Source organism: Varroa destructor, unplaced genomic scaffold (genome assembly GCF_002443255.2).
Source record: "Varroa destructor unplaced genomic scaffold, Vdes_3.0 BEIS01000002.1, whole genome shotgun sequence".
In the NCBI taxonomy this organism is placed as follows: domain Eukaryota; kingdom Metazoa; phylum Arthropoda; class Arachnida; order Mesostigmata; family Varroidae; genus Varroa; species Varroa destructor.
In genome coordinates, this window is record NW_019211455.1 from 6,029,097 (window position 1) to 6,055,769 (window position 26,673).

At 39.5% G+C, this 26,673-nt stretch overlaps 1 protein-coding gene and 1 long non-coding RNA gene across 7 annotated transcripts in view; one reads left to right on the forward strand and one right to left on the reverse strand.

The window, feature by feature from the left end:
* The window catches only part of Piezo (piezo type mechanosensitive ion channel component), a 52,547-nt gene that overhangs the window by 3,524 nt on the left and 22,350 nt on the right, over positions 1 to 26,673 (forward strand). For 4 of the 6 annotated variants that reach the window (XM_022793780.2, XM_022793783.2, XM_022793784.2 and 1 more), the window contains exons 2-7: positions 16,410 to 16,634; positions 20,487 to 20,585; positions 20,892 to 21,014; positions 25,225 to 25,376; positions 25,936 to 26,104; positions 26,379 to 26,547. In XM_022793780.2, the coding sequence (XP_022649515.1) occupies positions 16,571 to 16,634; positions 20,487 to 20,585; positions 20,892 to 21,014; positions 25,225 to 25,376; positions 25,936 to 26,104; positions 26,379 to 26,547 (776 nt within the window). In that variant the 5' untranslated portion in view covers positions 16,410 to 16,570. Of the gene's footprint in view, positions 1 to 14,125; positions 14,292 to 16,409; positions 16,635 to 20,486; positions 20,586 to 20,891; positions 21,015 to 25,224; positions 25,377 to 25,935; positions 26,105 to 26,378; positions 26,548 to 26,673 lie in introns of all 6 variants that reach the window. The other 2 variants (XM_086981023.1, XM_022793786.2) reach the window with 2 other exon arrangements.
* Positions 6,091 to 13,924, reverse strand: LOC147757293 (uncharacterized). The gene is made up of 3 exons (XR_015321884.1): positions 12,950 to 13,924; positions 12,676 to 12,718; positions 6,091 to 11,308 (listed from the first exon to the last, which is right to left on the reverse strand). It is a non-coding gene; the product is annotated as an uncharacterized LOC147757293 (long non-coding RNA).

Sequence of the window (26,673 nt, forward strand, 5' to 3'; positions counted from 1 at the left end):
TTATTTAAAACTTCTAGCAAAATCAAACTACTGTTTCTCTTTGACGTATGACGGACCTTATGCTACGTATGCTACCCATAATCAGTAGCATTTGCTCGCAGTTGAATTACCCTGCTTCCACGAAAGTTCTACGAGCGAACTGATTAAGAGTTGATCTATTTCTACGTGACTGTCCCTTATCGCCTGTTGTTTCGGCTCATCTTTGATCAAGACGTAAGTTAACGTTGTGAGAAGTATGAAGGTTTTCTTTGTATACGGTAAACGGCACAGTGGTTGCAATGGGAAAAAATGCTGGGTAGCGCAACTATTTATTTCGTAAGTAACTCTATTATTACTTAATAGATTCTTTTTTCTTTCTTTAAATTTTATAGTGTTTTTTTCTCTCTTTTTTTTTTAGTCTTACGGTAAATCATATGTGATCTACACAAATGAGTTGCTAGAAATTTAAGTTAATAATAATGATATCAGCTTGATAAACGGAAATTGTAATTAACAGTTGTGGTTGGGATCATCCATAATACAGCCTTTTATAAAATCAAATTCAGCAGTTCTCTGAACTTAATAGAGCACTTTGAAGTTAACTGTCTCTTACGTGTCTTTTCAACAAAAGCTACTATTTATTGGCTTTTAATTCATCGAATAGACGCGTAGTTTGGTTCGACGCCAATGTTAAATAATATCAGGCTCCATGTTGTTAAGGCGGCTATTTTTGCGAGGCTAGTTAACAGGAAAAATTATATGCATTTAGATAGTGACTTCAGAAACGCGACGGATTTGGCTTGCGCCGCTTAGTTGGATAGGGTTTTTTTTTAGTTCTAGTACCGTTAGGTACATTGTAGTTCTGGTCGCAACAAAGCATAACATTGCACAGGAATGGAGTGGAGTACGCAACAGCGCAAGTAGAGCCTAGCTTGTTAGTTGGTTACCTTCTTTGTTATTTGAAAGATTGCTAATGCAACTGCTGACGACCCTGCTATCGCCACTATCGGCTTATGTTCCCTTGATGTTCTCTCTGACCAGGTCGTAGCAGCGTTGCCTTTGCCCTCATCGCATAATAAACATGGCGGTCGTACTGGCAGCCAGGAAGGCCCAATCAAAGTCTATATAGTAGTTATAGTTGGTATCAGTCGTATTTCGACTTTGTAAGGTTTAAAAAGCCAATTGTAAAAATCATTTCTTGTACCTGATATCTTAACTTAAACTGATGGGATCGTTGATAAAAGCTCCATAGGGTTCAACTCTCATAAGGCGAGTATGCTAGCTGATTAAGTGGCTCATAATAATAAATTAGAAAGTAATTCTTATTTCGCCATTTACCACACCAACAAACTGTCTAAAGTCACTCCTTACAATTTTTGTTTTGTAATTTCAAAGGAAAGCCCGGTCGTACGTTTTTTAAATCTGATGCGCGATTTTTCAATATTTTTATAGTTGCATGCATGCATGCATGCTCCGGGAACAGAAAATTAAAAAGTACTAGACGCGCCTAAATTTTAGCATATTTGAATGGTGACAAAGCGGAAAAGTGCTCACAGAAATGTTTGTATAGTTTTGTCCTAGCTTTGAAAATTGCCTCTTTCTCTTTTTATGCTGTTTGTAGACATAACCCCAGCAGCTTTATATCTATGGAGCAGAAGTTCAACGATCACGTTTTTCAGCTATCTCTGAAGCTCTACAGAGCATATCTAGGTTTCATCAACTAGCACGGTCCACATTTATTTATATATTGTATCAAGTGGCTGTTTATTCTTCTAGAATAGCTTTCTAATTGAGGCGGCAGCATTCTACACATATTATCAATACATTCAAGTTATTATTGTGATGTTTGTTGGTCAAGGCAACAATACTAGGGCAAGCTAAACTAGAACGTTTCACCTCCGATTAGGTTTTATTTTATATGGAAAAACACGTATTTTGCTGTTACAGTTCATAGGCTCTACTTACCGTATGGGTCAGATATGAAACTGGCAGAATGAATTTTTGTTCGTTTAATACAAGCGTACTATATGAACTTCGTGTCTGAACAAGTTCTATTAAGGGATAGTCTAATCACTACACTTTTACCTATTTGCCGCTATTTGTGGGCGATAGTCGCGTGCTATCGGCAGACTTGAATATCTTGCTCTGCTCGTTTCTGCGATGTCTTTATTCGTATGAGATACCGCCTGTATTACTTGTACTGTTGCGTACATGTTAGCACGCTTTGAACGTTTTTTTTTTGTTTGCGTAGTGAGCATATGTGTTATAGGTGGTGACGTCCACAAATTTGATAGTGAGGTCCGGGTTCTATTTAATGTCTGTGAGTGGCCTACTCAATCAGCGTGCATGTGTTAAGCGTCCAAGCCGACGCCCCGGGGTATCTCAACAACAACTCCGTAACAGAGTCAACATGACAGCCTCGGCCGATATGTTGACTCTGCTTCGAAGCTGTTGTTAGCATAAGTAGGTCCGGCTGACTTGAGCCGTCCGTGAGAAAGACCAACCAATCTAGCATGTTTTCGTGAAGGCTTCGTGTACCTGCGCTCGTGCAATAACCGGTTTTGCACTGTCCCAGGGGTCCTTTGGGCAAGTGGAGCTGCTTGTTCAAATGGACCTCAATCGCCGATACATGCCAGTTATAATACCTATTCTGTTCTGCAAAGTATATCAACCGCCTTAAGAATTGCTATACCTATTGAGCTACGTTTTATTGCTGACGCGGTCTTACTACATGCTACTAGCTGAACGAACGTATCTCTGCATTGCGCTGGATACATTAGGATCTATCCTTTAACCTAAGATGAGGCTCAACACAGGGAATGCATACACTTTTCTGATTCATTGAATCAAGCCAATCTTCAGGTAAATAATAAGGTGTGCTGTGTTTTCACTCTCTGTATCGGCTTCTATCAAAATATCGATATATGTGCTCACACGAATAGATCGACACACATTTGATTCTATCTTTGGTCTTTTTTCAGCTTAAATTAGGTTAAGTCGCACCTATATCAGTGTTTGAGCTCATTTTGTACACACTGATCTGCAATGGAAAGGCCAGAAAACGATTATGCTTGTTATTTTCACGCCGCAGTGGTTAGAATTATGCCGCTGTATCATAAATTGTATTGACAAAGCGGGTTAGATAAACAACAATGATTATCCAGTCATTTAAATCACTGACTGAAACTCAGATGCAGAAATTCCTACATGTAGTGGAAATATAACTCGAGTAAGTCAAAACAACTCGTGGACACAAAAAGTTTTCTTGACGTATGTAAAGAGAAATAACTAAGTACCAAGCGTATGCCTTTAAGAATTTTCGTTTGCTTCACTTCGATGGATCTTTTCAGGTACATGAAATTTACTTTTTTAGCATGACACCGTCAGGTTATTAAAGAAAGCCTTGCCACCCTTAAGTGATAAACAGATGTTAAGGCGCCACTCGCTGAGTTATTTTATGACACTTCTGTCAAAGGGTTCTTGTACGACGTTAGCATCTCGTGTGTTGTCCTGTCACTATGATGTCATGTTGAATTCAAACTCGAATACATAGTATTTGTTTTTTCTGCTTGTTTGTTTTAAAATAGTCTTGATAAACTTGACAGCGATCACGTATGCTCAGGTAGAAAGCTTCATTCTATTATAGTTATTGAGTTGTATTAATATAACAGACGTATATATGTACCGTAAAGCAGTAACTTCCGCAATACGTGATAGGTCAGATCGAACGACCCTTGCCATCTAGGCCATACATGTTTACCCTTTTTGATGTTTTTACAGAGTTCACCAATAAAATAGAATTATTTTTAGCTTATACTGTAATTAATTTCATTAGCATATTTGAATAAAAAATCTTTCCGCATGTCTCTGATTCCATCAACGTTTGTACAATCTTCGCTTTCGGGCAAATCTTCCAGTTATCGAATTTGCGGTTATTTACTAGTGTACCTTCGGCAGTTCTTGTAGCACGTGCGAAAGAGTTCACCGAGATAGACAGTTCATCCTGATGTTTCAACACAGGAGGCCATGATTCTTTGGATTTTGAGATCGTCGTTTGGGTTGACTAGCTGACCGGGCTGGTTGAACTAGCGAGCATGAGTTATCTCCAACAGCAGTAAACATAGCTATCGCGGAAACACCGATATCGTGAGACTTTTTTTGACGCCATCGTCTTCCTCCAGGAAAGAATTTTTATTACGTCACAGCTGTCGTTCGTCTGCGCTTTGTCGAGAACGAGAGGCAGCCAGAAGGTCAAAAATGTAACAATAGCACTCATCCTCGCAACGTTGTAGAATGACGGTCGTGGTGGTCTTTGATTTTACTGTTGTTGGGCGTTATCGTTCATTGTGTGCTAACATCAGTGCTCGTCATGCGCTGAATCACGCTGCCGCTCAGAGGGAATAAACAACGGCGTTTTCGACAGTCCCATGAAAGTCAGCTATGGGTTATCGCAATGTTTGCTGGACGCCCTGAAGCGAAACACACTGCAAAGGAAGGAAAGCACTCATTGAGCATCCATTATCGTAATGGTGACTAAAGGCGCTGCGAAAACGCTCTTAGATAGATCGATCATAATATAATCTGTGTATCTTTGTCAAAGTACTGTCTATGTATGTATCTGTGTATACGTATTAGTGTAAATACTGGTGAATGGAGGCGTTAGTTAAACGTCGATGACATATTTAGCAAAATTAGGATGGATACAAGACGTGTAGAACGCATTGCGCGATAGTATACTTGGTTCTAATAAGAGTTTTTCCGTAAAAAAATGTAAGCTTTCGGCTTCAAGTCTTGCCGTATAAATGCTGTCAGCGATTTATACGTCAGATTTATATGACATATATGACATATATATATGCTACATAGTTCATTTTTAGAGTTAAGATCATAATCAATATTTCATTAAGAGCCCTCTGCAATACAAAGGACTAACAATTAAGTAGACCCAGAAGCCTCTCTGTATGTTGCATTGTTCTCTAAACAATATTCATGATTAGAACAATGAGTACCACTTTGATAAGCTGCTCGTATGAACCCAGAAGCACTCGCCTTACGTTCAGACTACTCTGCGAAGCAGACTTATTACATGATGTTTTCCAGTACTTTCGCATCCTAATAATGTAGTTTTCATCTAGGTCATCCGAACGCGTCCGTTACACCTAAGGCTTAACGGATCGAACATTCAAGTGTGACGAAGTGTGATGGCTGAACTAATTAGACAAACGGTAACAAGTCTCGTTGTGAAACTTTGCGCGTTCAGCTCATAGACAATAATTGTTAGAGCTAGCTGTCGCAGATCAGATTATGTAAATATCGACCTAGATAAGGATGTTTTTCGGTTCTCATCCGCCTCATTGTTTGACCCAACTCGCCCGTATGATGGTTGTAGGAAAAGCCCATATTATTTCCTTGATATCGAAGCAGCTTTATCGAAGTGGTAAGCTTGAAACGACGACGAATAAAATGCTTCCGATCGGAGAGCGATCAGCGAGGTTGACTTTGCGTCCTCCGCCGTGCGTAGATCTGACCAAGTAGCCGAGCGTAACTGTGTAAATTAACGCAGAAGATATTACAAACGTTTCAAGTGGTATGGTCGAAGATGCTCAGGTTCAGAAAGTTCAGGCGAATGATGCATACACTTATAGACTGCTAATTGGACGGAGGGTAATAAACAAGGTCTAAGAAGCTAGTACTGTTTAGCTTTACGCTAGACTATATAAATACACACTAAGTAGAGGTTCAGAAACACAAACAGAACGAATATTCCCACAAAATGGATAGGCATCGCAAACGTTTGGTATTGAGAAACTGTGATCATGTATTTAAATGTTTGCGGATTAAGCTTCTAATAGAAGATCTCACTGGAAGTCGTAAACAACGAGGTTAGCTGACCGAATTATACGATTCATATGTGTTGGAATCAATATACGTGTAATGAATGATTAAATGATATTACACAGTTGTATTTAATCAGATTTCTTGTGTGAAGCAAAAGAAAGTTTGTAAAAAAATCGCTTGTGTGAATAAAGGCATGGCTTTTTTTGAGTACCTTGAAATATTGCTGTAGGCCAGTGTTTACGTCCAAATAAAATACGATCTTTACCCTGTATTGCAAAAGGGTCAACAACAAAATATTGCTATACAAAATATACTAAATATGATCAATAATTTGATGATATTTAGTCTGCACATAATAGAAAATATGAGTGATTCTATAATTAATTAGTCCATTTTCATAGCAAAAAGTAATTTTTTTAGGTCATCAGCATTAGATTTACCATGGTCCTGCACTCCTATGACCATTTGTTTGAGCCGCTAGCCTTATCAATGCTACTAAGTAAAAGTCGAATCAAAGTTTAACATGAACAAACTTTAATTGCGAAGTAAGGAGTCACGAAGGCTCAAAAATAACTTATGGATGGGGGATTATGGATTCAATTCATTTATTCATCACATTGAGGGAAACCATACTTAAAAACAGAAACCGTGTCCTAAACGTTCCTCCATACAGAAGGTGAACTCTATCAAATCAGAGTATCCCGTCATTAGATTCAGATTATCATCTTCCGGTCTTGAACATTATTGCTGGCCAAATACTGAATGTCTTCACACTTGACGACTAAAATCGCTCGTCTTCACTGAAATACTATGGTTAGAATTAGCTTAATTGATTGTTATACAACATCGTAGGTATTACGCCTAAATATAGAAATCTACCGAATATTTCCCTCGTACCTCAAAATTAAGCACAATGTAACGGTGACGATAATTGTTATGTTTTCTATAATCTAATAACATTAATGTGACGCAGATTGTTCAATAGTTTTATGAAAAAATTATGAATGTATAGCTTCCTATCCGGGTAAGCTGTGCAATGTTGATGGGATGATGCGCTCTTTGTTTACAGTGCAGGATCGGGAATTCTCAAAACTGCTTCCTATAAGCTCTGTCGTACCCAGTCCGTACGTCGATATCGCCGAAAATAACAGTGATATAGTATCAAATGCTTAACTTGATGATTTACTTGTATAGTAGTGTGCCTCGATGAGAAACGTTTCTATGAGAAGAACCAATTATTGTTCTGAAAAATATATTAGAAATACCTTATGAGTAGCCTGTACATATATATCTTTAAGAAGCTTTAGACAGTGGTGCTTATTTGCCTTGATATAATCACTTTATGATTTACTCATCTAAATACTGAAGTATTTCTAGATGAGTTTAGCTGATCTGAGCGAAAAAGCACAATTCTGATCCTTAAATATGGAGACATTTATTTAGCATTTGATTAGCAATAGAATCAAGGGATAGTAGTCTGGATTTGACGACGAAGACTCTGATTCAGAATAACGTACCTTTAAATTAGACGACCTTAGCAGCTCCGCCATACGTGTGTTACCTCTTATGAAGACTAATTATTACTTTATTCCTAAATGCAATTCGGACACGAAGCATTTATGACATACACGAAATAATGCGAAAGCCTTAAATGATTAAGGATATCATTTGACCAAGATAACATAAAAATGTCTTCACGTAAAAAATCATCATCATCATCATCTGCTATTGCCATCGCTAAAGCTAAGTTTGACTAAGCATTGGCCATCTTGCCGGCGATATCTGCATGGGACCTTATAGAAAGAGATTCGGTAGCGACCAATGTGATTCATGCCTACTTCAAATTTCAGAACAGTAAGCCAAGGTCCCCATGAAGTCTACCAAAGGTCCAGCTTGTTAAACTTTATTTTTCTATCAGCAGAAATGAAACAACGTCGAAATGTAAACAAAGCGAAGACCGTTCGCTCCTTCTGTCGTAACCGCGTGACTTCATATCTATTACAATCACACGGACATACTTTCTCATTAGGTAAACGTACAGAATGGCAGCGTGAATTATATATAAAGTTTCTGCAATGAAGTTATCTAATAACACTTTTCTCTGAAAAACTCGGTATCCCGCTAGATATTACCTTGTAATCGTATTCTATTCAGATGCCGTGGTAGGTTAGATGGTCATTTGGTCCAATATCCTCTACTTACAGCATTGTTTACGTCGCATCAGGCTAGTTTTGACTACCTCGTGCGTGTAAAAGATTTCAAAATAGAGACATGTGTTCTTCGAAGCATATTGGATCACTCATCATTATGCATCTGTGCGCCTGTTTGCAACATGATGACGGCATCGGTCTTGCAGCGGCGAAATGTGTTTTCAGCAGTAGGTCTTCTAAAAGGTCCGACGGTCGAGTGGACGAGGGTTAAGTTAGTGGCCTTTTTCGGAAAAATACTTGACAGGTACGGCTATTACTGGCAAGGTCCTACGGTGCAACTTTTTCGGGCGACCCATAAAAAGCGTTCGGTGCTTTCAGCGATGAGATAGTTGCCCTAGATATATTTAGCCCTCCATTCGCTATTTGTGGTTTGGTTCCCGAAAGATAATCTGTTATAGATACTTGATTCCGATCATTAAGTGATCGGTGCCATGATCGAAGTTAGTAAAATGCAATGGTGAATTGGGTGCACATCGGAGCACTTGTTTCTTTCCTTTCAAAAAACAAGCCACCATATAAAGTATATGGACTTCTCTTATTTCTGACTAAATCTTACAAAATGTCAGGTATCCACTGAGGTTTGCCTTACGAATTAGTTGTCTATTGTATAGCAAAATAGAAGCAATAGCCATAAGAAGAACTGTATATACCATTACGCAAAGGCTGCGTTATTTACTCCGAAATTGATATTGTTGATCGACTGATTGCTTATCGTTAGCTCTATATATATTTTTGAAAAATGTTTTTCCGTCTGTACCTAAACTAAATTTGCTATTTCTATTTAACCATTTAGTTATACTTATATATATATATATATATATATATATATATATATATATATATAAATAAACAAAGTGTTACGAATGTGTCAAAAAACGGCTATTGATTGTAGTTTAATAATATTACTCGATCAGTCAATTCGATAAGCCCTTCGAAGTTAAGTCTGACTTCGAAGTTCGATATACTTGAGTCTCAGGTTAGATAATAACTCTCTTGAACAAGCTGACGAAAACACAAGTTGCTCTCTATAGGTACATTTAATTTTTTGGCAACAAAAATTGGTACGAACTGTCTTTTTGAGAAAACGCTCTTGTTATTGTCTAAAAATAGTATGAGTTTAAATTTTTCAACGCTTCGTTGAACTTAGGAGGAATGAACTTATGCTGGAACTCGTATTGTTAGTGCCTGTGTTCAAGAAATACTTCTAAGCAATCATTCCACATTTGGTAAACAATCACTGTCAACAAGTTATCTATAGTTGGCTGCTGGATGTTCCCAAACCTCCAGTGTCGGCGGTCTGCGGCAAAATGCATTTTCGGTTACGTTAAGTGCGCAATACCATAGAAGCAGCAGCAGCACTAGTCACTCATGGAGCAGCGTCAACCAAACGACAACAGCCGCGAGAGCTATCACGCTAGCAAACTTTTACGATTGCAGAAGCAACGTTTAGCGGGTAGGAGTGGTAGGTCGGTGCTTCATTTGCGCAGTACAGCTGAGTCCACAGGGTCGGCGTTAGGCACCGAAGGAAATCAAATCTTTCTTGTCCCCCGTCGCATCGTGTTTTAAACAAGCGGCACTGTGTTGTGCTGCTGTTGACGTTATTGCTGAGCGCATGTTCTAGGATACGTTCTATGTCCCATCGGCGCATGCGTTACTGCTACGAAAAAAACCGACAAAGTGCATTGACAAGAAGGAAGCACAGAGTTATTCATGAATCTTTCGAGCGTGGATCGTGTGATGCTCTGATACTGTGCGCGCAGAGGATACGCAGACTGACTTGTTGGCTGGTTGACTGGAACCCGATAACGAAGCGAACGAGGGCCAACGTATATTCATCGAGATGACAATATTCAACTAAACGATCGGAGTGAATACGTTTGCTTGATCTTGAAGCTTCAGATTTACATAGAAACTGAAATGAAAGACCCGCCTTACTAAATTCGCATCTGCAAATGATGAATTTGTCATGCATGGCTCTATTGTTGTGTAACCTGCCATAACTACGGTGGTTTGAGGAGGACGGATACTAGCAAATAGGTCCTCGCCCGATTCCTGCTGTCAAGTCACTGTTAGATAGTCTGCAACATTGTAAGTAATTGATGTTTGCCTAGCATGCGATAGTGTTCGCCAGTCAAACAGTCCAGTAGTATCTGAGTCACATACGATGCAATGCGCACTTCATCAGTTAACGCACTTCTTTTTGCAAGGTAAATTGCAACATGATTTCGATACTTTTTCCGCTTACGTCCTCGTTCAGTGACATGCATTTGTCGATGTTTTGTACATTAATAATAAAACAGAATAGCAGAAAACAGAGTTTCGTCGTTCCTTTAGCTTGAAGCTAACCAATAAAAACTGATGGGTCTACTGAGAACGAAGGAGTCGTCAAACTGCGATGGATCCTTTCAGCTTATTGTTCATTTTAGCGATGCAAGTCATTATACGTTCATTTGCAGTTCACAGAACTTTTGTTCTCTATTGAGTAAATGGTTTTCGTAATCACTAGTCTTTTTCCTATTCTGATGAAAGATATAACATTACATCTTTTGCACTAACGCATTGAAATATCAACATGCGACTAACGTTGTTCCGCTCACCCTTCTTCATTACTGAAGGCCTTTTCAGTTCTTACGTTACGTATAACCACCGTCCCGGCCATTGCGCCGGCCTCACATCTGGTGTTGCTTGATAAATTTATGGCAAAGATACAACAGTACGACACAGAATTCCCTCTACGATGATATTCAATAGAAGCCGACGAGTGTCTTCGCTATTCCAAAGAGGTGCTGAATCTGCGCATATTGTGGTTATAGCATGCTTTAAAGCTGCTTCTTTTGTTAAGTTTGTCGTAACGTCGATTAAAGCTGTTTGACAGATGCATCTGCAGTGATTTTGGTCGCTTCACTTCATGGATGTAAACCTTTTGAGCTTTGTTTCGCGAAAGGATCCAATGTCTACAGACCTGCTAACAAAATTAGTAGAGACTTCTGTGATGAGATTATCGTAGCGCTAAAGACTATCGAATATGGCAGTCAGGCAAGCGACTGGACGTATAGAAGGCACAAGGCACAGGTAGAGGAATGCAAAATAATGATGGCCCACCGCGAGCTAATACGTTAGTTCTACGTAGTACGTCAGGACGTTCCCTGATGGTCACGAGAGGTAATACTGGGCCACTTTAATTCTGTGTTGAACTCACCCCAACGGTGACTACGGAAAGCGCTGCCAGGGAAGGTTCAGGAGCCATATTCCACATCGGTGACACTGGGAACTGCTATGAACTTCAAAATAACACCAAAGAAGTGAATGTAGTTACACAGATCTTTCTTTATTACGAACATTGTAGACGTTAATGATTATTCAAGTATAACATCCTTAAGATAAGGTAAGCCGAAAATACCCGGGATATCTTGATTCCTCTTGACTTCTTTACAGGGCTAGCTAGAAAGCAAAGGTGTATTATGAAAATCCACATATGGCTGACAAACTTAAGCGTAGCATACGTAACGCCATTTTCAAGATAGGGCCAGATATATGTGAAAAAAGTGGATGAAGCGGTTAACTGCCGCACAGAAAAGCAAGCGAGCCCATTTTATTAATGTTGAATTTAAGTAAAATGTCTCTAAATACATCCAGTTGTTTTTTGACGGCATCATTTTAGAATTGCCCCTACCAGATAACTGTTCTTGCACAAAGCAGGCTTCCGTTACTTTGTTACTTCCGTGTAACATTTCACATCGACCAGCCGGCTCAATCAGTGAGCTACTCAATTAATGTAATTCTCAAGGCTTACCTCATGAAGCCCGACTGCGAAAGTGCAAAACTAGCTGCGTTTGAGTATCGCTGTAGATACGCAGTCGCATCTTAATGAGTCTTAATATAGTGACCAAGTTAAAAGGCGATATTGCAGAAGATGCATGCTCATAAGTAAAGCGTCTTTCTTTTTACGACATATCACCATCTAAAATAATGGTGTATCAGGTAAGATTCGATGGTCAACGAGATTTCTTTGTGCCAAATTGCATCTACAAAGAAGAACGTTTTACAGTGTTTTTCAGAGGAACCGAGCGACGTTTGTTTATCACATGTGAAGGTTAAGTAGCAACGGGCTCCGTTGCTATTTAACCTTAAATGTGATACATTCGTAACGCGTACGGGAGAAAAGTGTTTAGAATAAATACAAAATTATTTTAAATTGTTGTATTGTCACTATTAAGAGGTTTTGGCTAGCCCCTCAGGTCATATTAATTCTAATTTCCTCCGACCAGAAAACAAAAGGCCATGGAAACGTCTTAGGTCTTAAAAAATATTTTGTAAGGTCACCAGTCAGCACGATTCAGTGAAATACAGAAACTAATTGTTTCTCTTTTTATATCAATTCCGTATATGATGCCATTTAGAATGATTAATTTTGTGTAGACACAGGTCTAAGATGCAAACGATTTGGCGTTCGGAAATACGTTAGGTCAACAAAAAAACCGTGAACTTGTTATGTTTACTTGCAACGTTTCCAAAAACCTTAAGTAATCTTGCCTTCATGCAAAGGTGAATCGAAAAATCTCATAATGTTCTTAGAAGATTTGTTCTAGAAGATTAAGTCATGAGTCGATATCGAACTATAAATTTCGATAAGGACGCTGGTACTCACCCGAACGTTATGAAGAACGAGTTTCTCGAAGAGAGGTTTTAGCCTATAATACATAAACCAAATGTACTCATTTAAACCTCCTATTTGAAATGGCGTAAAGTAGTACTACAAGCCTCTTTACTGAATTGACTAAAGCCAAATCTGATGATACCTTATAACCTGTGGATCATTGCGTTATACACGTCGACACCAGTATTTCATACGATAAGTTAGTGAAAATCGTCGAAAGCACTTCAGCTAAGAAGCATAAAAAGCGAAATCTCTAAAAACTAACCAGAACGGTCGTGTGACATGAGTGTGGTGATACCAATGGCTGCATAGTCTGGCTTGAAACGCAAATAACGTTCTTCTGAAACAGAAGTTTTGAGAGATAGAGAAGAATAGGCGTACGATAATAAGGAAGACAAGTTATGATATGCTAAGTTTTCGGTCTAGTGATACTGCCCTTGGTCTCTTTCGTCATGATTCTAAATAATTCGGCCCCTACAATCTTACATTGTAATCCGCTGGATCCCTCGAATTATTTCGAAACAAATGAACAAAAAGATTTAGTTTCTACATCTTATGTGCAGCTTATGAAAAATAGAAGGTCATGTTTATCGAATTTGCCACCACAACTTTGATTATTTCTAAAAAAGTAGGTAATAAGATTATGCAAATATTTGGCAATTTGTGAATTTCTTAGAAGTAATTTGTCGCGGATACCGTGCAGTCAGTGATTCTGCGCTGATCGCTGCAATGAATGATCGGTATTGCTGTAGGTGTTTAGACGTCAACTATGACGCGTCAGCCAAACGCGTATCCGTAGCTCTTTTCGCGATCCATCTATAGTCGTCTGGTTATAGCGATAAGCGACGAACTGCAGCTTTAGGATAAGGCGCTTCAGTTGATGCTGTTACATTTGGATCCAGGCGTTCCTAGCGATATTTCGAATAGCGTCGCACGACTAGCGAACCATCGTGTCCTAAGTCTGTCAATTGGCCCGTTCGGCATGAAATCTAAACACTTCTAATCTTACTCATAACAATCGGCCATTGAAAGCGTTCATCTAAGAACGATAGTTGTTTGTTCTCGGAAAACATTGTAAGGTTAAACAGGATTTTTATACCTGAATGTCGGGTGCTAGTAGCGTCTAGGATTGTCGATGACTGTTTTCAGTCGAAGTCATAGGTAGACGTATCGATTTTGACGAGATTGGTGAATATCAGGTGTTCGAACGATGCTAGCAGTAACGGGATACAATCGATATATCCTGTAAGGTTCCGACCTTAGATAGGGCAGCATGTGGTACCCATATCAAAGAAAATATGCCTTACCTTGATCAAACGTTTATTTGAGAGGGTACAGGTTGCCATTGGAGAACAGTAAATATAGTCGCTAAATGAGTTGCCCGCATTGTTAAATGAATTTTTTGTCGCATTCGCAATCCGATGCGGCTTCTTTACTTCAGATGCCGCTGGTGGTGTCCTCTCATAAAAGACTGTTTGTGAAGGAAACAAAGTAGAGAACAGACTTCTTCGAAAACTGTCACCGGTTGCTACGCTTTCCTGCTTTGTGATGGCCTTGTGCTTCCCTATTTGACAAAGGAGGCAGAGTTCCTATGGATCGTCAAGCTGGTTAAGTAATTTTGACGCGATTTTAGACGTACAGATCATGCAACAGTACATTTCATCTATACGTACACGTTACATTATGCTTAGCATTCACCCCAGAAGGTACCTAAAGACGAGCTGATGAGTTAAGGGTTTAATCTTTTGCGGAACTCCTGAATGATGTTAAACTTATCCTGAACTATTGTTATTGTACACGGCCGTAATATTTTTCAATTTCGATTATGTACGGTTTACACGACATCTCATTCGCAGTGATTTTTGACACACAACGCAGGGATTCGAAAACACTTAGGTCCGTTACACAAGGTGTTCCGCCAAAGTGCTGTTTGGGACTTTTATACTGACTTATAATTAACTTGCCAAATAACTAATATTCGAAAAAGTTTCTAGTCCTCCGCAGAGTCCTACTCAACTAGAAAGAACAAATTAATTTCTCTTGGATAGTAATAGATTGTTTGGCCTAAAAATTATATAGTTACTGTAGAAGTTGACTATTTTTCTCATCAATTCACGATTGTCTTTAATACTAACTTGATTTGGCAGTATTGATTTTGGTGCCATACACATCACTACGAATATATGAATGCTCACCGAATTTACGATATGTGTTTGAAGACAATAGATTAATTATTAACTCTGCCATTTTGTTTTGTACGCACGCTACAAACTCGACCTCTGTATTTACTCTCAAGACGCGCCGAGCAAAAAGTATAAGCGAAATTAAACACTGAGTTGGGAATATACCGAATCTAAAACATCCCCATCAAGCGTCTATATAGAAATCGTTGCGTGATCTCACTTCGCTGTCGACCGGTGTGCACCAGGACTAGTTGTATTTCAATGGGCCAGACACGTACGGATCGTGGAAAAAGGAAGGAAGGAAGGAAGGAAGGTTTTTCCTTTTAACAGTCATTACTATTTTCTATGCGTTTAAGCATTCAAGTAAAGAACATGTTTTTTTAACTAGGCTGCCAAGGGTAGGAGAACTCGAGGGTGGCCTTATTGGACGAATGTCTGCTTGGTAAACGCCTGACCTTACGAACCTGGTAATTTAGCGATATACACCGGAAAGCTTTTGATGATGCGTTCAGAATATATTTTCGTTGCTAGGTCAAAGGCAAAACACTGTAGTTTTATGGTTACCTTTGACGACGAATAAGCGTTGACTAGGATTCGTAAATCCTCATAGTTATCGAGGGAAAATTGCGACAAAGTTATTACAACGATGCAACGATTCCAGCAGCTAATGACAAAGGACATCACTATCAGCACGATCGTTAGGTATACGGATATAATCTTCAAACGAATTCGTGCATGGCTAAAGTTTCTGAAAGCTTTAGAGGTGGTGCAGGGAAAAACGGTCTGTAAACGAACCATTCCGGGCATCTATTCATGTATGATGTATTGTGTTTCGTTTTTAGTTTTATAGTTGATGTTCTGGCTGAAGTTTGCCAGATGCACAACTATAAATTTCTAAGGATTATTTATATATTGTGTGTATTCCTTTTTTACCTCTCCTAGCTATTGTCTCTATATAAACAAGTCCTTAGAACCATTTCTTTTAGATACTGCATGAAGAACTTGTCCCCACAAAAAGTCTAACCAGGGGTGTGTAGTACTGACATTTCCACAGAAAAACTAAGGAGCGGTATACAAGTACGGTAACGATATTTTTTTTCTATTTCGTTGGCTTTTAATTTTTGGTGGTTAATTTTGCCGACGCTGCAATATGCTATCTGGTCACAGTTACTATGGCAACTTACTCAAAAATATGTGCATTAGCCACCCAGACCACGCCTTCGATTTGAAAAAAGTCATCAGACGTTTACCAACGCTTACAGTGACCATACATGGTTCGTGCCCAATCGCTCGAATCCCTCGAGTTGAAATTGGTAGCGTTTTATCAGGAAAAGCTAAGTTGTGTTGTTGATACAAATAATAGTAATGAACGTCAGCATTTATTTCCTAATGCGCAAAAATCGTACAGACGATGCCCAATTAAGGGGAATGGTAAACCTGTTTTAATTTAGAATTCTCTGTTGGAAATCTATTGATGATGAATATTTTAATGTAAACAGTATTTAATTAATCTAACATATTTGTTAATCGTTTCGATTGCAGCAAGCGTACAAAGCGGGCCGGGCCGGGGGCAACCGGGAGGCTAGGTGGGCAGAAGCCCCAGAGGCGACGGCACCGGATGCTTCCGGGAAACATCGTAATTGCCCCACCACGCAGTGCAACCGAGACATTTGCTTAACAACCATCATCACGCTGCCGCCGCGATGGTCAACGCCCTCGTGGCGTCCATTCTGTTCAGAATTGGACTGCCAGTTGTGGTACTTGGTGGTAAGAATCGCGCAAGCTTTATAGAAAGCATATATTTTTATTAACTAATAGATTAGGATGTAAAGGAATTATTCCAAAATGCTCTTTTCCTTCTCAAAGTCTTTACTAAATAGCGGATCCGAGGGTATGACCTACCACTATGTTTGAGCATACAATTGCTACATAGAATGATCTAATGTGTATTCATTAAACACAAACAAGAGCACTTAGATGCAACCGATGGGCATGTAAGGCTTGATACGTGAAATCGATTCCATTGTGGGTCCTTTTACCCATTAAAGCCGGCTAGTGACATAGTTTATAGTAAGCAATTAGTTATTAACTGGACAGTAAGGGAGATCTCCGGCAACAGAATTTCCGTTGTAACGTGGCGAGCAATGCTCAAATTCGGTTCATGGTGCTTTCATATCATCATTTGGCCTTAACGTTCCGTTCTCATGTTTTGACTGGTCCGTTCACGAGTGTGTCGTGAAGTCAATCCCCGTTCCTCTGCGTGCAGTTAGTTACTGGGGTGTGAATAGGTGGACTGAGGCGCGAGATCGTTTATTGGAACAGGCTGCTGTTTTGGCACGCACATCAAAAGCACATACAGATTTCCCTTCTTAAGCTTCTTGCTGAGAAATATCGTTGGACAAGGCAAGAGTGTTCTGATAAATCTGCTTTAGTGTAAGGAGGCTAGCCAGTGTTTAACTCTTTGATCGACATGGAATACACATGCATTCATTTTGTCGCTGGGCAGGCCTAATGCTAGTGGCTATTGGATCAGCATGGCTGACAGTCGCTTTTGTGCATATAGTTATGGCTAGAAGACCTAGACGACTTATGCATTGATATATGGCTAAAAGGCTTTGTTAGAGCAGACAGCGTTCGTCGCTGCAGTAGGACGGGAACTAGGCAAAGCAGACACAACGTGCCGACCTTATGGACGTCTGCATTAGTAATATATGCGGCTGTGTAGTATTTTCGCTTTTTTTCCCTAAGAAAGAAAGACAATATTTCCATTGCGTTCCTACCTGGGATGCGACGTTTAGTGGAAGACTTCGATGTTTGTCGGATCCAATTAAGGGAGCTATATAGACCCAATGAAAAACTCATACTTCCAACTGGGTTTATAAATGCTGTTAGCTGCGTACATTCGAACGATCATAAAAGAAACTGGGGTAAAATACAAATGTCCGTACGCATGAAAAATGTAATAAGGTATTTTAGGAGGCAGTCATCTCAATGAAAATATAGTTCCTTGAATGGTTGTTCCATGTGAGCAATTCGTATAGTATCTCTGTATCAGAGGTTTAATTACGACTATAGTTGTCTATGGTGAAAAAAAAATTACGTTTTTTTTTCAAGTTTTTTTTGTTGCCAAAGGGCAATTGCATCTATGTATACAGCAGTATAAAAGTATTATCGTTTTGAAGTAAATTAGCCGCAAAATAGAAAAAATAGACTGGGTGTGATTACATTTTGAGGCATTGCCCACTTGACGTCCTACTGCTCTATCTACTGATAATAAACAGAAAAGCCTATCTGGAGCAGCTGCACCGAGTGGTTGCCGTGAGACCAGTGACACAGTTTCTGACCTTTCTACAAGAACTTCGCTGATGTCTGTAGAGCAAAGAATAAGCTCAGGTAATAACAATCCCGTTGTCTGACCATCGCGAATCCGTCAAAACCTAGTATAAACTGAATCTTATATATTCAATTTATTTATTTAAGCGCTAATTAACGAACACGTAAGTTTAGTTATTAATAAAGTTCTATAATAACTATAGCCTTAAAGCATCGCTATTATCGTCTGCGTGTTGTCCAGCGAAACTACATGCAGTATGCTATATAATAGTAATTATATAAAATTGTCCCAGGTTATTTAGCGAAGCCTATTTGAAGTTTAGACCCAAAAAGGATTTAAATTTTGAAACGAACGAGTTGGAAAATTCTTAATAGCTGCAATTTTGATTACTTTTGTTATCGATTATTTTGCTTTCGGGTGATATATCGTGAGAGTAAACGTTCCAGGCTATTTGATGTCACTCGCCTTATGCTTCTCTATCTCGTCTATGGGCCGATTTAGGTCATAACGGGATTTTTGTTGCTAATAAAAACGCAAATACTTTTTACAAAAACCTTTTTTTTTTTTAACTTAGCTCGTGAAGAACCTGTTGTTTATGTTCGTGTGTTTCTTTCCGCGTTTTTGTTATGATTTCGCAACATGCACTTTCAAAGACCCCACGTTAAGTCGTCAAAGAGCGCATCATTCGTGCTCTTTTTCCTTCAAAAGCTTCCGTTATGACCGCAACTGGTCTTTCCATTTGAAGTCCTGGGGTTTAGTTCCATCGTCTGTGGTTCTCGAGCTCTCAAATTAGTCCTTAAAATGATTACACAGGTAATGTCTTTTCTGCCCATTGTCTTTACTAACATACGTGCGATACATACCACTGGCGTTTCATTTTCAAGAGTTGGATAGACATAATAATAACTGAAAGTTGATTCCCAGCACTAAGTGATATAATTCAGTGATAACACTCAATTAGCTTAGAACCGTGATAGACGGAAACTTAATTTAAATATTTACTAAATTATCAATGGCAAGTAGTTTGGAAGTCATTCAGCTTTCTCGACCGGTTAAATAACTCCGGAAATTCTAATAATAATACTTTATGCAAAAAGAAGCTTATTCCACCAATGAGCTATCCATGACTATGCCCTCAGCCTCTGTATCTCCATTAACCTTGAGGCTGCTCAATCCAAAAGTAAGATAAAAAAAAAACAGAGTCTCATTCGTCATTTCACTGCGAGCTTTCCGCTGTAAAGGCCGCGCCCATAGCCCTACCGCTGCTGTTGCTACTGTGTTGCTGGAGCTTGCCCCCCAAACTTCTCGTCGGCGGCGTGGGCGGAGGCAACCTTGGGGCCTCCGGACGATGCATCCTCAACCTCCTGTTTAGATGAGTATTCCTGAGGATCGTGCAGGGTCAGCAGGCCTCCTACGTTGAGCAAGTACGGATACTTAAAGAAGTGAGCCTACCGAGTATGGACTCGGACCAGCGTTGGCATAAGGCCGAATCTTTACCTAGAAGCATGGTCTAGCAGTACTAGCAAAAAGCAGCGGACCTTTATACAGCGGGTTTGCCAAGCAGCCGGCCAGCAGGGCCAAGTCTGCGATGGAGAAGGCATGTCAGTAGGTCATCAGCAAGCGTGCGTGGGTGGATGGGTAGGTACGACATTGAATTTGGAAAGGGTGTGCCACCCAGCGTGAGTATGTTGCCGTAAGGGCCAACCGTGGGCCTGCTGCCGTGCTTTACGGGCTACAGACTATGAACCTACTAATGTTGCTGACGAACGAAGAGGTAGCCGATAAGTCCCCGCTACTGCTGTTGCCGCAAGAAAAAGGAAAACGAAACACTGTAAGTCCTTGCACTGGGGCGACAACAAGGCTACCCCCTGAGGAAAGGACCTCAATAGCAGATATATATATAATACTAGGTTTGTTTTATGAGCGTTTTAGTATTCATCGAATAACTGAATGCTCAAGTTACGGCTGCAACTATGATGCCGTGCTGAAAAGCAACACTATATATATATATATATATATGACAAATTCATCTACTGGTTGGCTTTCGTCTTTGTAGGATTCGAATCAAAATTTGTCTTCTTTCTCATAAATATTCGTTAGGTCTACCTATTCCTGTTAGATAATAAGACAATAAACATGATAACTAACGGTTTATAGAAAAAAAAATATAGACAACTTTCTTTTAAAGGGATATTTAATTAAAATCGTCTCTGTATTGACAGCTGGATGAGGGATAGCAATTTTAGTGATACTAATATATTTGTTTTTTTTTTTCTATATTTCAGCGACATTATTTCGTTACAATGCGCTTTCATTCGCTTATTTAATTTTTCTACTTATATCGCCACTCCTTTCGGGACCTTCTAGAAATGCTCCACTTTCTCGTAAGTTGTTTTCTTATTTACATTGATTGATGTCAGCTTGAACAAAATCTATGTATGGCGCCAATATGCACGGATGTCATAACTTAAATAGTTGTCCATTCTGAACTGGGACGTAGATAAGCTGAAATTAGCTCGAACTCTCAGAATGGACAGTTAATCAAATACAATTCATGAACAAACTATTCTACCCAGTCTTCGGAGTTGTAGATGTAGCGAATAATCCCATATATATATATATATATATTTTTACGTGACTGGAATCCCCAATACGTAGATTACATTCTCTGCCTCGTACCATCTCCGCAGGCCGAACGAAATACTACCTGATAACACTGGTGAGCGTATCGTCTGTTTTCTGCGCGGCGCACATCGTCTACCAGGCGGTCCTCTTCTCAGTCAATTCCTATGATGACCCGCCACCTAGCGACTGTAAGTTTAACTATCCGAGACCAAGATCGTAGCAGTGAAATTTGCAAATTATTTTATATAATAAATCCGTCGTAGATTGATCAACGATAAATACACACTAGCAGTGAGAAGTCAATGAACGGTTCCTGCCTAGTTACGGATTCCGTACACCTGTCTACCCGTATGAAGCTAACTTCGACTATTTGTTTGCTTGTTGCTTTTGATTCAAGACGTTAGGATAAGGATCAGTGAAACGAAAGTTCAGTTATCCTATGAAAGTAACTTGCATATTACGGACGCGTCTGTTCGTTCGCGTCAGCTAGGTAATCAGAAATGTACTAGAGTTAGAAATGTAAACGTCAAATGGTGTGCATCTGGGCGAATAGCGCAAGGTTGAAGAGAGAAGTAAGATGACGCGCCGCTCTATGTGTTCATAGGGGGCAACGTCTGAATGATATCGAATAAATATTTTACGCATGTGCATACAATGACCACTGGCTGAAGACTGCTACATAGTTAATCCTCTTATACAAGACGTAGAACGGCGTGACAGAAAAGAAAAACAATGATTATATCCTACTAGGAACAATATCAGTCAGTTCGTTCATTAACAGTGTAGGCAATTGTGGTATGGCGCTACGTGCTTGGGAAACACGTAGAACAGAGGCAATGTATCTTCAAATTCGCGGCAGTCATGGACGCTTGAAATTTTTTTGGTACGTACCAAACTGACGAATAGAAATGTTTAGGTGGTAGGGAGCTAAGGGGAAGCTGACAGCCATTGACGAATATTAATTCAATGGAGGAGATCAACGCAACGTAGTGTTGTAGATAAACGTGGCCGCGTATTACTTTGCACTGCGGAAAAGAACGACCGTTTTAATCGTACCTATTACAGGACACTTTCGGTGTGTTAGGTCTTTATTCCTTTGTCGCATGTCCATTAGTGCCGTATCGCATTTCACCGGAAAGGTGACGCGTTTCGATGGGACGTCTGAGAGAAATGTACGACCTCCTTTGATATGGAAGGAGTTGTACTTTGAGTAGTGGGCCGCTCGAGGTTGGACAGAGACCGGCAAAATAAACACTGACGATGCTATTGGTACAAGCGAAAGTGCTAAATCGTTGCATTTATGATAATTTTCCAGTATTAATGTTTTTTAAGGCATGAAGGTGTCGAATTTATCGGTTCATTAATACTCGTTCTCTTCATGATTGTTTCATCTTCGTTTTAACATATGCAGCGAAGTTGTTTGCCTCAGGGCACTTAAGTTAAGTAAGAACGAAAGGAAAACACGGTGCAATGCCGAGTCACATTTAGAATGCAAATGACATTAGCGTCTTTACTGAACGAGTTGAACTTAAATTAAATAGATTAAAATACATTAATTGTTAGAGTTCCCACAAGCACCTCTATAAACTTTAGCTTAGAAGTTCTCAAAACTCGTTTTAAGGCAGTCGTGCGAGTGACTACGATGACAATATTAGTTACTCAGGCATTTTCACTACACTAATCATGACGCGTCAGAGTGTATACCTCTGTTGGGTTTAATAAATGTGTACTAAAACTCACTAGGCTTAAGCGGTACTCTAAAAACACGATATAGTTGAATATAGAAAAAAAAAAACTTGTAAAACCTATTGCTCCTTATGGCTGTAGTTAAGTTCCCAAAATATGGTAAGTTGCCAACGTACTGGACAGTAGGCCGATTCAATATATTTACGTTTCAAAGTTTCATCGTATGGAGAACCAGACGCAGGAAGGCGTATTGATATTCTCGTGCTCCTTAGCGCGGGCGCGTTTATTATCGTAAGAAAAAGTGTTTGTTTACGCTAGCTTCGGACGAGAGGCACAATTTGTAGGCATATATTTTTCTGCTTAGCAGGTAAATTAATATGTGATGTCAGTTTTCTCGACGTCGTGCTGCTTTTTATTACGTTTTGCATTAGATAAATAAATAATCGCTAACAGATGCCTTTATCCTACTAATGCTACATTATCAGCCACAGTGTGCTGCATTATGCAGCCGAAAGGATAACAGCAAGGCAAGCGAAAGACGACTACAATAGTCGGATTAGCAAGAAGTTTACGGCCAGGGGACGGAGGGACGGCGAAACCTCTCAGGTTCTGACTACAGACGAGAAACTAAGGACGAGAGGCAGTCGCCTGAATGATTACGAGTCGTCCGGCCACCAGACTGCCTCTGCGGTTGAAATTCAAACACCCTCTCGTTCCATACCTATCTTGGATTCAATCAAATTATTACTACTGAGTGGTAACGGGTGAAGAACTGGCCAAGGGGACAACAACGACAACGCTCTATCGCAGGCCAGTGTGACCGCTTTACTCGTAAATAGAACACCTGCTGAAACTGAAGAACATTTTGTGGGCCATACGCGAAATGGGTTAGGTCGATGATAGAATAGGACTCTGGGCAAGGTAAATAGACTTTGGGCTATTTATCTTGCCTATGGTCACGATTGGCACTGTCTTTCTTGTCCTCGTATTTGTTGTCCTAGAGCTACCGGTACTGTCGAAAACGTAAGTTGAAATGTATTTCAAGTCCGTTTATTTAAGTCAACACGCTAAGTCAAATTATAAATGGCAAATTCATCGAGTGAATAAGTACGGGGCATTGTGAAATCTATTAGAGTATGCAGTCTTTGCCCTTTTAGTGCAAAGCCATTTGGTTAGGTCGCTAGAGCGCTTGTATCGCTATGAGTGCAAACGCATAACGAAAGCCTTGAGTTATCCTATGATAATTCTGGCGATAACATAGATAAAAAGGGCAGTGATTGACGGTTGCAGAATCTAGGCTACAACGTAACCTATTATCAAAAAGGACTAGATTTTGGCCTTAGACAGGAAGCTAGCGTAAAACATAGAGATATGGATTTATGAAGAACAGTTCCTGAGACGATGCAATTATCCCAATGATGCATTTTTAGGACCATACATTCGTACAAGAGTCTCTGTCACACTAATAAACATACAAGAACAGCAAACTGTTCTTATGTTCCGTTTTGCTTATTTATTCATAAATAAATAAAATAGAAAATCGGGGTGGGCTGCGCTAAAGACATTTTGCAATCATTGTTACTATCTGAAAAGAAAATCACACACAACCAAGCTTTGTCATTCTTATGTGATAACATTATCATAACTTGTATGTGTATGGGTAATGGTCATGCAGTCTTGCAGAACACATGGGATATAATATGTAATGATCGGCTTATTAGGGCTAACCAAAATTTATTGTAAATAATGCAACGGCACAGCGTAAGGCAGCGCCACCTCAGTGGCTATCTGAGAGCGTTGCCTAATAGCGCGCTTTAAATGCGTAAGGAAGGAGACAAAGCATTGATATCTTTGTAATTTATTTGTATGTATAATACGTCAAAATGAATGATTGCAGAATGTTATACTGCCACATATTGGTTACTATTAGAACTTATGCAAGTTAAAATTATGATAGATTTCGCTTTCTCTATTATTCATATTAAACGGTTTGTTTTGTCCTTAGGATGATAAATTGCAACCCAGGCCAATTTGCAGTAACCCTTTCGTTGCCTTTCATGGCGTAACGGTAAAGCGGCGATGACTCTGACAAGTGAGGCTAACCCGCTGAAAACTTACTCAGATAAAAATACAAACAGTAATGCTCCAGTAGAGCCGGCTACCAGCTTTTAGTAAATAGATTTTGGAACGAATATCATGTGTGCGGTTAAACGCGATACGCAGTTTGTTTACGTCCTAAAAGCTAGATGCTGGATCAAAATAGAACAAAAGCTCCAGTATTAGTGGGCCCATGTTTTTATAACCCAGTATTGTCTTCGCCAAGTATCATTTTCGGCATCCGTCGCTGATCAACGGCAATACCAAACATTATCGAAGGGTATTTTAGACGTTGTTAAAGTACAGCAATTTGCTTTGGGTTACTGTATGATATAGTATAGGAAAATAGATAATAGTTTTCTCGCAATAGATAGATAATTTGAATAAATATCTTCTGACACGACTGTGAACACTCTCGAAAATCGGAGCGGTAAAATCGATGATAGGATAAAAAAAAATTAATCAGCTAAGGCTTTCTGTCGGCAACTGCCTATTCCTAATCACTTACTAAGTTGTGTGTACGCCTTGATGAGATCATAGAGAGTCGACTTTCAGTTGGATAAGTTGACCTTATGTAACTCAACGACGTTGATTCACTTTTCGTTTTGCTTTTAGGCGCATTGGAACAACGACTTCTGACATTGTTTGGTTTACATCGTCTCAATGGTATTTCGTTTATCGACTGCGTCCGCCTGGTGGCAGCCGATTTTTTCGTCTTCTTGTTCTCCATACTCGTTTACGTCATATGCGACAAACCTCAACCACAGGTCAGGATATAAACTAGTGGTATTTTAGCTTTCGTAATTGTGCCGCGTATGTCTTCCCGACGTTCGAATCTCACCAAATGTTTGGCTTTAGAATAAATATTTTTTTGTTAGCCATGTACCAATTATTGCATCTAAAGCCGAAGGGTTGCGCCCGTTCAACTGAGAATTAACATGCACGATACCTGCCAATGACTGCAGCGAACTACCAAGTCGAATACTTGCTTTAGGTAGAACCCTCGAGGTGTGGACGATACGCTCGTTATCTCTCTGTAATTTTCCTAATATCGTTACTACTTACGTTAAGTACTATCAGCTAAAATGTGCATTATTGTTTGTACCGAGATCGTAGAAGTACTAATTCTGGTAAATTTTCAAAATAGCAACGAGTTAGCTGCACTGTAGATAGAAATATCTATTTGTTATATTTGGGACCATCTATTTTTTTGAAATTTTTTTTGCAAACTCAATTTTTCAGCAGTAGATGCCCTAGTTTCACTTTTTCTTTCGCATGGATCCAATATCTCCATTAGCGTCTATAATCATTTTGTTTATTTTGCAGTATCTACAGGAGCGTAACAATGCGCATTCGCCCAATCAGAGTTCGACTAGACAAAACCGGTACTTTACCTCTTCGTTTCTATTCTACCTAGGAGAACTTGTTGTGTTGTTGACGATGGCGGCAGCCGGCATCCTGCACGCATCCTTGTTCTCGCTGGTCTACTTTATCGGTTCGTACGCAGTGCTATAAGGCAGCACGAAAGAAAAATATTGTCTTCCAACCCTCCCTAGAGATGACCTAACTTTGATGCGGCCAAAAATTCCAAAGGATTAACTTGCTGATTTTTACAAGCAGCATTTTGGCGACGCCGCCCTATTTTCGTTAGAAATTTTAGGGAATTGAGGAAAAACAGTCACCTTAGTATATCAGCTAACTGTTTCTAAAATAAATATTATATAAATGTTATAAAATAAGCTAATTTATTTGTCGAACGATTCGCGCAGCATTTCTCGGCGTGGCAACATGGCTGGGATGTTCGAAGACCCTTAAAGAAGGCTATCGTACACTACGAACGCTACTAGTATTATTTGCCGCATTTCACTATATCGCTTTGTACATCTACCAGCTAGACTACTCGCAAGAATTTATCGCGCCTGAAAGTTTGCATGCGAGGTACGTAAATTAATTCCACAGTTTCTAGTATAACTTGGTCAAACCTTACAAACTTATCTCTTTGGTTTACTGCTCAGTGATTGTGCTATCTTGTCGATTTATCGTAAAACACAGACATGCACGCAT